This window comes from Medicago sativa, chromosome 3 (assembly GCF_051527215.1).
Source record: "Medicago sativa cultivar Bolivia chromosome 3, Bolivia_mono, whole genome shotgun sequence".
In the NCBI taxonomy this organism is placed as follows: domain Eukaryota; kingdom Viridiplantae; phylum Streptophyta; class Magnoliopsida; order Fabales; family Fabaceae; genus Medicago; species Medicago sativa.
Window position 1 is genome coordinate 90,433,930 of NC_140751.1, and position 13,855 is coordinate 90,447,784.

Consider the following 13,855-nt stretch of genomic DNA (forward strand, 5'->3'; position numbering starts at 1 on the left):
CACTACAATGCTCACACCTCAAGTCATCATAATACGATGTTTTGAAATCTTAACTATGTTGACACCCCAAAACACTGTCAAATGCATTCATCATATCCTATATATTATTAATAAAAAAAGAATAACACGACAAAAATAAGTAGGGGGGACGAAACATGCCCAACAAAGCTAGGTAAAACAATCGATTAGACAATCAAACCTATCTAAAAATAAAAATTAGCCCTAATAAAACTTGAGCATATAGACCACCATTAGAAATCTACAATAGTTTTACTAAACATATAAAAAACATCTCTTTTAACGGGAAGTCATAATAACGTGGTTTCTTCGAGCCTTTCGAGATGCAAAACCATTTATAATAACATGAGCATCAACGTTCTCGAACACATCATTCTAAATTGACAAAGTTGCCAAATCGTTCAATCTCTCTAATGACATGGATGATCTCAAGTAGGTTTTTAATCAACTTCAGTTTAGAAAAACATCTGCGTTTTGCTTCGTTTAGGATTTTACCATTTGCTTCTTTTGTGTTTTGCTTCTTCAGTTTCACGTTTTACTTGTTAGGATGGGGTGTGAAAATGAAACACAGCTGAGTTGTAAAAAGAAAAAGGGCTAAAGGGCTGCTAGATTGAGGTCTGATAACTATTTAGGCCCCCTTTGTGATTTATTCTATATATACCCATGTGTAAACTAGTCTTGCCATACATCTATAAAAAAAAATTGGGAATTACTTTTCCCACCCTATGGCCTTCTCCCGCGCCCTGTAAATTTTCCAAAAATGCCCTTGTGCATTTCGGATTATAGAATCTGGATTGCATTAGCACCATGAAAAAAAGTATAAATGATGGAATTTTGAATTTTGGGTGTAAAAATCATGGAGTTTGACATATATCAACCTTAACAGGAGTTTGACATATATCAACCTTGGATCATTAGTGAATATATATGCTGAAAGTTATTGTTTTTCACTTGTAAGTGTGGTTTGTTTTTGCATATCTCATAGTTTTTTCTAATATGCATATAGATGCAGTATGCAAATATCATTCGTCCAACGCTGCTAAAAGGCTCGTTCAGGTCCATAAAGTATCTGAAATTGGGTGGTGTGAATTTCAATGATAGAGGAGAACTTTTGTATATTGTTAGTGCACTCCAATGTGCTCATGGCTTGGTTGAACTTATTACACAGGTAAACATGATTACCTAAGCTTGTTAGCTTATTTCTTATTGTTGTATTTTGACACTTTAATTTTTACACTTCAGAGTTACATCGATGTTTCTACCGTACAAGTGTCGGATCATTCAGAAGAGTTAGAATGCAAATTCAACATCGTTAAGGACTCTTACTTTTAAAGTTTGTCCTGGTTCTAAGAGTTTAGATGCACATAGAATTTCAGAAGACTTGTTACATATGAATAAATTGGTGATGGTGCATTCCGGATTATAGAATCTGGATTGCATCAACACCATGAAAAAAGGGTGTTTAGGGGGTTTTTGGATTTTGTAATCCGAAAAATCATGTAACGCGCCATATTTTTTTAGATTTCCGGATTACAAAATCCGGAAAAATCCGTAACTCATTTTTTTCACCCTTTAACAAAAGAAAACACCATTCCGGATTATAAAATCCGGAAACTCAAGGGCATTTTTGGAAAAAAAAATAGGGCGCGCGAGGAAACCCATAGGGTGGGAAAAGTAAATCCCAAAAAAATTAGGTCCTCTACATGAATGGGCCCTAGGCCTTTGCACGGCTGCACCCCCGACCTTTGCCCAGGATTGACCCTGAACAAATGTAAAGTTATGACACGCTCTCTCATTTAAGAATAAAAATCAGTTTATCAGTGGTTCTTTCCCACAACCACCGTCTTCGAATCCTAATTATGTACTTTTGAATCAAGCCAACAAAATGGCGGTTTCTTGGATCATCGAAAACCTATCCCTTCATATATTTCAAAACACAAGTTGCATTGATACGACCTTTGAACTTTGGACCGTTTTTTCCTAAACATTTTATCAAAGTGAACCACTTCCATTTATTTGGTCTATTTTGTAATCTTCATTCAATCAGACAGGGAGATTGGTCGTTATAAACATGTCTCGCATATCTTAATATTCTTTGGGATTGGTAAGAAAACCTCTAACCAAGACCTTCTTGCACCTACTAAATTTCTTGTACATGCAATCTCAACATCGTCCTTCGCAATTTCAAGCATAAAAAATATGTCACCTTCTTTCTAAAAGTCTTGAATGATAATTGTAATTATGTTCGCACTCAAATTCTTTTAATGCAATATTTACCTTCCATTGGCGAATTTTAGTCCCTTGTCGTTCAACAAGAACCTTCGCATTCTTCGATCAAAGGATGGCAAAACGGGTCAACTCATCCCGCTCCATCATTACTCTTTCTAAAACGGGGTGAACTTGCCAAATAAAGTTGTAGTGTTGAAAATCTCACCTCGGCCCTCTTACTATTTTATGTGAATGACTTATGGTTTAACATATAAAAATTTATATATATATATATATATATATATATATATATATATATATATATATGCCAGCCTATCAAGTTTCAAATGCTTTTTTGAATCCTAAATATAGCCTAATTATGATTAAATAGTTTTTTTTTAGAGAATTAAATAGGTTTTTTAAAAAGCATTAGCCTTACCTTTTTAATAAACAAGTCGGACAGTTAGCCAGTGCCAAGCTTAAACAAGTGAGGTCGTAGACCCTAGCTGCTTGGTCTAACTCTTATTCTCATCCATAATTGTTAGTACTTCCACTTTTGATGTTTAACATTTCAGTTAGGTCATCCATCTACTTTGGATTTACTACATAGGTGTAAACACTTATCTAGATTTCTATTATTAATAACATGATTTGTGTTTCTATTATATGACAAAATTCTACAAACTTTATTTTCTCTCATGTCGTAGTCATTGTTTACAATTACATCACTTATTTTCTCTCAGGTCGTAGTCATTGTTTACATCACTTTAACTTAATAAATGTAGATATTCGAGGCTCTATTAATGTTCCATCCTATATGAGGGCTATATATCAATACATTTTAACAACAGTTGATGATCATTCTAGATATACCTGGTTATTTCTTATGCAAACCAAATTAGGAACTAGAATGCTTCAACATTTTGTCACGTATGTCTCTACTCAATTTTCACCCAAAATTAAAAATATTTGTAATGAATATAGTGTTTAATTCAATATGAAAATACGGGTGTAGAGAAAATGGAATTAGATGAGCTGATGATGATGATGATGATAATACCTATGCTCTTAAAAAAAAAAAAAAAAAACCCTGGTTACTTTCTCAATTCGAGATGTAATTTTTTTGGTAAATTAGTGACATTAAATGGTCCATAGTCAGGTCATTGGAATCTCTTGGTGATAAAGTGGTTGAATTTACAGATTGGACCAATCTTGGTAGCCATATGGTGTCTCTTACTTGCTTCAAGGTTTGTAGATGCGACAAGCTTTCTCCCATGCACGAGATATCAACCTATAGTCAAAAAAAAAAAAAAATTGGTGAGAAAATTGGATTCACGAAACAAGGGTACACTTATGCTGTATAATTAGAGCATCCACAATGGATTCCCCGACAAGGACCGTAACGCCCTCCTTTTTATTTAATTATTTTAATTAGTTTTAGAATATATTTATATATTTATATGATGTATATGAGGGATATATGATTTGTTGAGATTAGATGTCTTTTTATAATTTAGTTAATATATTTTGTTGAGTGATATTTTGTTATGTTATATGTTGGTATTTACTAGCATAATATATTTGTTAATTGTTATAGATATATATTTGTTATTTGGTGTATTATTATATATTTAGTAGAGAAATATTATTTATTAGAATATGAGGATTATTAGTGTGAGTGGATTTGGGGGTTAGAATAGAAAGAAGAGTAAGTTGTTGGGCCTAAATAGATTTGGGAAGAATAGAAGCTTAGGTTAGAAAGAGTTTACCCTAAAACCGCTTTTTTGGAAAAGAGGAGAACAAGAAAGAAGAGAAGAGAAGAGAAAAGTCAAGAGAAGAGGAGAATACCTTAGGAAATAAGAACGCTGCTGCTGATTCAGGAATTAATCTAAGGTGAGGGTGAGACTATCTTGCATTGATATTAAGTTGTTAAATCATTAGATTACATCTAACAAGTTGGGGAGAGTTTGTGAGAATTTGAGAATTAGGGTTTTGAGAGAGATTTGATGATTTAGATGATGAAAACTTGTTGAATTGATGTAGAAATTGTGTACGGACCTTAGATAATCCATAGGATGATTATTGGAAGTAGTTTTGAGGTTAGCACCATGAGATTAGGTGAAACTTGAAGAAAATCTGCATTCTGCCCGAATTTTGATATTAAAACTGGTATTGATCGGTGCGGAATTGGTCTTAGGTGTAAACACGAAAGTTGTAGGTATGGATGTTAGCTTTCTAATGTTGTTGGTCTCACGTCAATAGGATTTATAGCACTTGAGTTATGGTCAAATTACTGCACGTATGTCACAGTGAATTTTTATGGACTTTCAGCACAACTTTTCCGAATTTAAAATAAAAACTGGTACTGATCGGTACAGAATTGGTCTTAGGCGTAAACATGAAAGTTTTAGATAATTTTGTTAGCTTTCCAGTGGCTTTGGTTTGACGTGAAAATGATGTTTGGCCTTTGAGTTATGATGAAAATACTACAGGGAGGTCTTAGCAAAATTGTACGGTGACAACATTCTCTGTTTCATGTTTTTGCGTTTTGTTCATATGTTTCTGTTTTGAATTGATCTTTGTTGTAAACATGAAAGTTGTTGATATTTGTGATATCTTTTCAGTAGCTTTGGTTTGACATGAAAATATGTTGTGGATAATTTATTATGTTTTTACAAAGATACATAGTGAATTATTGTTGATGTTTAAATACGATGTTATATGATGTTGTCTATGGTTGATGAATTGTTGTATGATTGTTTATGATTGATGAATATGATGTTATATGATGTTGTTGATGATTGATGAATAATGATATTATCATGCGAAGATGTTGTTGTCGTCAATGAAGTGGAAGTTGTTTAAGTTGAAAGTTGTCATGAAGCCGAAGTTGTTAAGTTGTAAGTTGTAAGTTGTTACGAAGTTGAAGTTGTTAAGTTGTTGAATCCATTGCATACTCATATAAGTTGGTTGGGGGCTTGATGCCCTAGAATGCTTAGTCATTCACACGATGGGTGAGGGCTTGATGCCCTGGAGCTTTTGCTCACTATGTTGGGGGCTTGATGCCCTGAAGAGTCTATTTACGCTCATATAAGTTGGTTGGGAGCTTGATGCTCTGTATTAGTACCAAATGCATTTGCATATCAAGAGGTTTTTAAGATGATTTAAGATGTGAAGTTGTCGAGGTGTCAAGTTGTTAAGTTGTTAAGATGCTAAGATGATTTGAGATGTTAAGAGTTGCATAATCGAGTTAAGTTGCATTGTCGAGTTGAGTGAGGTTTGATTATGAAGTTTGATTGTGATTCGAGGATTATGATCTAATGATGATGAATTTGATTATGAAGTTGTTTTCGATAATGCTATGTTTTGATAATGATACTTATGTGAATTACATGACGATGCTTATGATTATATTTGATGTTAGATGTTGATGCTTATGATTATTATTGATGTTAGATGTAATGTGATTTATGATAAGATGTTATGTGATTTATGATAAGGTGTTTGTGACTATTATTTGATGACATGTGATGATGTTTTATGATTAATAATTGAGGTTATTTGATGAAGTATATGACTAATGTAGGAAGAATAATGACACTAGTTAAGGAAGTTTAAGTTGTTAGATATGATTAATGAATTATAAGATGTTTAAGTTGTTGAATGTACTTTATATGATTTATATGTTTATATTATTGTTTGAGAAATCTCACCCCTCTGCTTGGAAATGTTGCTCTTCGTATGAGTAACTTGCATGTAATCAAGATTAGAGGCGTCGTGAGTGGACTCCTCACATGTGTGTCTAGGTGCTCTGATACGTAACGGGATGGGACTTGACTTTACTTCTATTCCTTACGTATTGTTTATGAACTTTTATGAATAAATATTGAACTAAGACTTATGAGATTTTCTGATGAGGCCTGCGTGCCAAAGACTTTTTATGTTGAATGAACTAATTCCGCTGCGAAGTTTTGAATTACTTATGTTAAATGATTTTGAAGAATAAATTGTTATTTATTCAGTTTATGAATTTCTAAGAAGTGTAGCATTCCGTTTAAAGTTGAAAAACTCTGATTTATTTATGAAATTTTTACGTTGGGAAAACGGGGTGTTACAAGGACTCTTTAAATGGATCTCACGTGACACATCACTTATTTATAATTTTTTAATAAAAGTATCTATTAAGGACTCAATGACTCCAATATTGGCAATACACTAATAAAGTCTCCAATGAAAAGTACTTAATATGTCCCACTATCTTTACATATTAAACAAAAATAATTTATCTATTACATATTTTTACAAGTGGGACCAAGTAGTACACATTTTATTACTCCTTTATGCAAGTGGGACCAAGTACAGTAGAAACTCTTTAATTTAATACTCGGTAAATTAATAAACTCTCTAAAATAATAAATTTGTCCGGTCCCGACTTGGGCCAATGTAAAAAATTGAAAAACTCGATAAAATAATAAGATAATAATTTTTCGGGAGATCTCTATATAATTTTCGGTCCCAAGAAAATCATAAATTAATAATTCATAGAAACTGAAAAAAAATATATTAAGAATACATTGAACATATTTGTTCCTCTTGATTACATTTACTGTACTTCAAAAGTCATTATTGATTTCCAATGCATATGAACACAGTAGTTACTAATTTACGTTGAGTCCCAAGGTTCGCTGCAACGTAATTCTAAGAGGCATAGACTAATTTGCCTTTTTGTTTGGTATATACAGTATAATTACTTAAAAACTCTTTAAATTAATAATTATTAATTTATCGATAAATTAATAACTCTATAAATTAATAAATTTCTCCGGTCCTGACATTATTAATTTATAGAGTTTTAACTGTAGTACACATTTTATTACTTTCTTAAACGTGAGACCCGTTAGTTACCCATGAGAGAGAGGGTCCTTATATAGTTGCCCATTCCAAAACGGAGACTCATTTTTTTTTCCTCCAATGGAGGGTCCTTTACGGTGAGTGGTCCTTGTTAAGTAAGGACCCCCCATTAAAGATGGTCTTAGGCAGAACAGTTCTCACTGCCCTTACTAATCCTAACATATTTTCTCAAGAGTCCCTCTCAAAAAATTTGATTTTCTATAGAGTCCTCGTTACTTCAATATTCAAAATGAAAAAGAAAATGAAAACATGGATTAATTAAAAAAAAGGTAAAAGATTAGTTAATTAAAAAAATGTTCAAAAAAATATATATAATTTTAATAAATTTTCATTTTTGTGTATACATATTAGTATAATTTATTTATCCGTGCGGGTAAATTAAATTTACACTGCTGTTGTCATAAGTTGCTATTAGGTTTTGATCAATTTTTTTTTTTTGAAGAATGGTTTTGATCAATTATAGAAGCACTAATTTCATTTTCATTGTATATATAAGGGGTTGGATAGTTCAACTAATTTAAATTAAAAGATAAAAAAATTGGAAGTCTTGAATTCAAACTCGCATAAATTAAAAAAAAAAAAATCTTACAACTAATTACTATCATCAGTCGTTTAAAAAAATCATGGTGCATATAGAGTGTAGATAAATGTTTTAGTTAGAATATATATAGCATATTTTGACTTAATAACACAAATTTAGGGACTTAATCAACGACTATTTGCATCTATTATATGTTTAGGAATTGTTTTATTTGAACAACCATTTATGTAACAACTTACGTGACAGCCATAAATTTATAAAGAAAAGTATGTATTGACACGAAAATCAAAGCAATAGAGAGATAAAGTAGAAAGAATATGTAAATATAAGAGCTAAAGTTGTCACAAAATTATCAAAAAAATGAGTGTACAAATATCATTTCTCGAATGTATAGAATCCATTGAACATCTTAAAATTGTTCAAGGGTGAACCTTTACTCCTTAAAAGAAAAAAAAAAGGATTAACATTTACCATCTTAATTAACAAATAATTATAAATTTTATAATGGCAAATGTTCCACTATATTGTCATATTATTAAAAGAGTAATTTTGACATTTATGTAAATAATGGATCACGTAAAATTATCAAATTAACTGAAAATTCCTAGCGAAAAATTTGTAACCACTTGAATGGTCTTTTATTTAAATTTTTGTTCCCTGCTCCCAATATTTGTGATTTTTTTTGGCCGCCACAAATAAAAAAATTGACACAAATATTATTTGCTATTTGCGAGTGTTTTTTCAACATGTAATGACTAATTTAAAATATAGGGATCTTATTTTCGCTCTCCCAACCAACTGAACAATATTTTGATTTTTTTTTTAGAGTCCATGGAACGTCGGGAGCAATAATAAATTAATGGTCTATAATCACAAGAGAGACACCACATCTCATCACAAGAGAGACACCACATCTCTATAGATTATAGAAAATATTAAGACATTGAGATCATAAACCATCTTATACAATATTGGATTCGTTCATATTTCATAATCAATATGATATTAATTGCTCGCACACAGACATAAGCTATGATTCTCTATGCATAACAATGAGAAGAATTTGGGGGATATAGATTAATTTATTTTTTGACAAAATAAAAAATGATCTATATCCTAGTTTTCCAAACATGGTGCGTCAAAACGAAATAACTGGTACGAGTATTTTTTTGTTTTGACAAGAAATTTGCTAAATGATGAAATTTTGATAGACGTGTGTACTCGAGAATTTTTTTTTTTCCTACCCCTATCACCAAAAAAAATGATGATAAGTTTGCCCCTAGTTAAAAATTATTGTTGCAAATACCCCTATTCTCCTTTTAACTTGGCGAGCATGTCCATTTTTTCAACATCCCTCTGCAACCTTTCAACATCCCTCTGCAACCTTGCAGGCTTTGCAGCTTTCTCTGAACCATTCTGTGTGAGTTCTACATTTAATTTGGCGAGCAGCATTTTTTAAGTTTTTTTCCTTGTTTGTTATTTCAATTGGCGAGCACGCTAATTTTTTATTTCACCAACCATATATAAATGGGCTATATAAATGAAGAGCAGCATTTTTTTTAAGTTTTTTTTCCTTGTATGTTATTTCAATTGGCGAGCAAAGCCTTTTTTTTTGGTCTACTTCTAAAATGGCGAACATGCCTATTTTGTTTTTTTTCCTTTCGGTTTTACATTTTTTTTACAATATACCACATTTCTTGAATTTAAAAAAACAACCTAAACATGATTTTTTAATTAAACATTTAACAAAAATACATTAAAATGGAATGGATGTTGTGGAAAGGTCGTCCAAACAGTACTCACATATTGACTGAAATGGATGTTGTGGAAAAAGCACCGAGAAAATATGGACTGTGTTCCAAGATCGGTCATATTCGCAGGAATTATCCAACTATTAATCACCAATAGTTAATTTTCTTCGTAATGTATTTTATTTCGAATTTTCTTAATATAATTATTATTATTATTATTATTATTATTATTATTATTATTATTATTATTATTATTATTATCATCATCATTTGCTCATCTATTTATTAATAATGTTTAATTAAAAATATTTATATACAATGTAGGTAATTTCATTAAAAAATAATACACAACGTTTACATTATATTATACTAATAGATGAACCTTCTTTCAAAAACAAAATTAAATTTCCTTAAAAAAACAAAATTAAACTAAAATGGAATGGTCGCCATTTTATATATGGAATGGTCCAAAAAAAAAAATTAATTGCTCGCCAATTGAAAGTGAGCACAAGAAAAAAAACTTAAAAAATTCATGCTCGCCAACTTAAATGTAGGACGCACAGATATATTCAGAGAAAGCTGCAAAGCCTGCAAGGTTGTAGAGGGATGTTGAAAAAATGGACATGTTCGCTAAGTTAAAAGGAGAATAGGGGTATTTGCAACAATAATTTTCAATTAGGGGCAGACTTAGCATTTTTTTTTGGTGATAGGGGTAGGAAAAAAAAATTCTGTACTCGATCCCTATCAATGAATGGTCTATGCCCCGTGCAATAAACCGTAAAACATCCTATAAATTAACCTACCAATGCATGGCGACAGAGATATCATGTCATCCTCATCATTATGATTATTCACATAATAAAAATGCATGACATACGTTTACGAGAGCTTGTCATTTCAGAAAATCAAATGCATGCATAAACACTTAACATTTTCCTTTAATTAATGATCTAGACTAAGAAGGAAAGAGAGAGTAGGTTACCTCAGCTTCGTTGGAGAGACCAAGTTTTGTAACCAGATACTTTTTAACCATCAACACCGTCATATTTTCATCCCTTTTCAATCACAATTTGGAGAGAAGAAAAAAAGGACAATTAATTAAAAAAAGAAAAATTAATTGCAAAAAGTACTAGAAAAAAAAAATATTGAAAAGGAAAATGATCAATATAAACCCACAATACACTCCCAACCGCTACTTGGGGAATAGTAACTGAGAGAGTGATGTGATAGATGTAATAAGTTACTGATGTTATAGAAAAAGAGAAAATAAATAAATATTTTTTTTAAGGAAAAGATAATAATAAATAAATATTGAAAAGTTGGAGATGTTTAAATATAAGAGTTCAAATGAAAAAACAATTAGAGTTGGCTTTTTCTCTCATTTCAATGTGCATCATCATGGCAAAATGGAAAAATGTAATGTTGATAAGATGGATCGATCAGCCATGCATGCTAACTTGCACCACTTACTTTACTCTTATGTATTCCTTTGATATTTGAGGCAAAGTTTCACCATTCCTGCCATTCAAAACATAAATTAATTCCTTAACAGACTCCAAAAAGATTTGAGATCAATGTATTTAAAGGGTGAAATCTAAACAAAAAAACAAAAAAAACGTCGTTTGTGATCTTAGCGCTCACTAAATTAATAGTACCAGCAAAGTCTAGATATTTTTTTACAATCATTAATTATCATTTCATTTTAGTCCCCCTCAAATTTTCTTTATGCTTTTAATCTCTCTAAAAAAAATCATTTATGAAATTAGGATGTCCTCAACATTGACTATTACACCAGAGCAATGACTAATCTCATAGATGAAATTTTTTCGAGGAACCAAAAACCTAAAGAATATTTTATAGGGACTAAAATCAAATGTTGATATATTTATGAGGATTATTTATTTATTTAACCCAATTTTTTTAATGTAATTTGAAGACTTTGCATAAATACTCCAGTAACAATGATCATTAATAAAAAACTTCTCTTAACTTTTGCTAAAGAAAAAAAAACTTCTCTTAAATTATAGGGACTTTTTTTTTTTGAGCACTTAAATTATAGGGACTATATCAAAGATGATTGGAAAACAAATATTTATTTTCTAATATTTACATAGAGAAAACAAAGATTTAAACATTTGTTGTTTGTCGGTAAAAATTTACTTAACTACCCTACAATGTTGATATCGTTAAATTGAACACTCGAATTTAAATTGGGACTTCGTAGTTGAGAATGTTCAATTACGAAATTAAAAAAAAAAAAAAAAACTTGTTGTTTTAAAGTAAAACAAAAAATAAATAAAATCACAAATGTTTTGAAATGAAAAGAGTGGTAATTAATTAACTATGATGAGCGGGTATGATTAAGATTAATTATTTTGGTTAAAGTTGAGTAATTAATTGTTTAGATTGAACCCTGAGAGAAAATTAGCTCACCGGTTGGTAAAGGAGCGTAGCGTAAACCACAAACCAGATTGGTTGTGATGATGATTAACATTATTTGATCTGGCGAAGTAATGATGAGAATCGCTAGGAATTGGTACTATAGCCAAGTCTTCACCACGAGGATTCATAATTTGACAGGATGATGATGATGGTGGTGATGACAACATTCCATTATGATGATGGTCATTATAGCAATCCAAGCCTCCTAATCCTTCTTTACCTTTTCTAATTGATTCTAAACCTAAACCCTTATCTTCAAACCCTAATCCTATTTGAGGGCAGCTTAGTACTGTTTGTGAAGAAGATGATAAAAATGATGACGAAGAAGCTGAAATTGGGTTATGACTTACTATTTTCTTCGATGATGATGACGTGCTACTTCCCAACCCTAACCCTAAATTTAGCCAATCTTCTTCTTTTTCATCTTCTTCTTGAACATCTTTTGATGCTTTCTCTTCTTTGAAAAAGTTGAAATCCTCAGTGTTTTTCAGATGAGTTTTGTAGGAACGAGAAGAAGAGGCCATGATGAGGTAAATAAGGTATATTACATATACACTAAACTAAGCTATGCCTACACTACCATACAACACAGTACTACCTTATCAAGAAACATGTTTGGTAATTGATAAAGAAGGGTGGGTTTCCTTTCACCCTTTTATGGAACGCCATGCTTTTCCCCTGTTGTTAACCCACAATGGCATTTTCACACCTATAGGCTACACTAGTCTTTCACCACTATTGGACCTTTATTCCTTACACAAGGGAGATGGTGCATTGTAAACCACTCGATTAAAATCTAATGGTGTAAATACAACCATATAAATTAAAAATTACTAATTAAAATTGTAGTTTTCAATTTATATGTCAATATTTACATCATTACTCCCTTCTTCTAAATTATATGATGTTTTTGGCATTTTACACGTATTAAGAAATGTAATTAATTTTGTGTGAAAAAGAGATATTATGAGTTGTTTTACAAAATTGTCCTTAATAAATAATATGAAAAAAATGAATTAAAAAATAAAATTGGATGGCTGAGATTCATCGGTGGTCACTATCCGACCATTGGGGATTCATTTCTCACCCCCATTAAAATCTTTAATCTTCTTAAAACGAGTTTACAGTTAATTTTTCTTGGAAGTAAAATAAGTTTTTATAAAGTTGATGTTGTGTAATAAAGGAATGTCCATTATCACCTGATATAACAGTGAACTCTCTTATTTTTAGTAAATTTTAATAAAAAACTTTTCAATTTGCTATTACTTTTAGTAAACTTTTCTATTCGCTATTGTTTACTATTATAAAATTCATTTTTTCTTAAAAATGATAATAAAAAAAAATCCTTCTTTGACTCATTTTTTAGAGATTCATAATACACTCACTCGTATAATAAATTGATCTTTACACTTTTTTTTTTCTTTTGAGGGAAAATTTATCTTTACACTTTGAAATTCTTTATTAATAGAAAATGAGAAAGACAGTTAATGATGTTTAAGGGCAGAATATCAGCAAAAATGAAATGATTTTTTTTTATTTAAAAACGTGTATTGCGGAATATTTTGTCAAAAAAAATGTAGTGAGGAACATATTCTTTCAAAAATAAAAGGTATTAAGAACATCCCCTAAAAAAAGCATGAATCGTGAAAAAAATTTAATACACAATTTTCAGTTTAAGATTTTTAATATAAATTCAATTACATTTTATCATCTAAAATATCTGTACATGTATTAGGAAAAAAATATCTCTACATGTTTACCAAAAGGATTTGTCTAGATTAATTATCTTTCAAAAATCGTGGTTAATTTACTATATAAACAATAAAAAAAGAGTTATATGAGTAAATTAGTCTGTGAATACCACTTATAATTTTATTCTTGTTTCTAATTTTTATTGGATTTTAGATAATAAAAAAAATACAATTCTGTATCTCAATTTATAAAAAAAATAAGGAGAATGTTAACTGTTCCTCCAAGAGCAATG

The 13,855-nt window shown here is 30.5% G+C and overlaps 1 protein-coding gene across 1 annotated transcript; it reads right to left on the reverse strand.

The window, feature by feature from the left end:
- Positions 1–3,192: 3,192 nt before the first annotated feature.
- Positions 3,193–12,577, reverse strand: LOC146941796 (uncharacterized). Its single transcript, XM_085755634.1, has 4 exons — positions 11,863–12,577; positions 10,900–10,947; positions 10,412–10,484; positions 3,193–3,517 (listed from the first exon to the last, which is right to left on the reverse strand). The coding sequence occupies exons 1-4, from the start codon at positions 12,393–12,395 to the stop codon at positions 3,329–3,331; spliced, it is 843 nt and encodes a 280-aa protein (XP_085611760.1). The 5' UTR covers positions 12,396–12,577; the 3' UTR covers positions 3,193–3,328.
- Between the last annotated feature and the right edge of the window lie 1,278 nt (positions 12,578–13,855).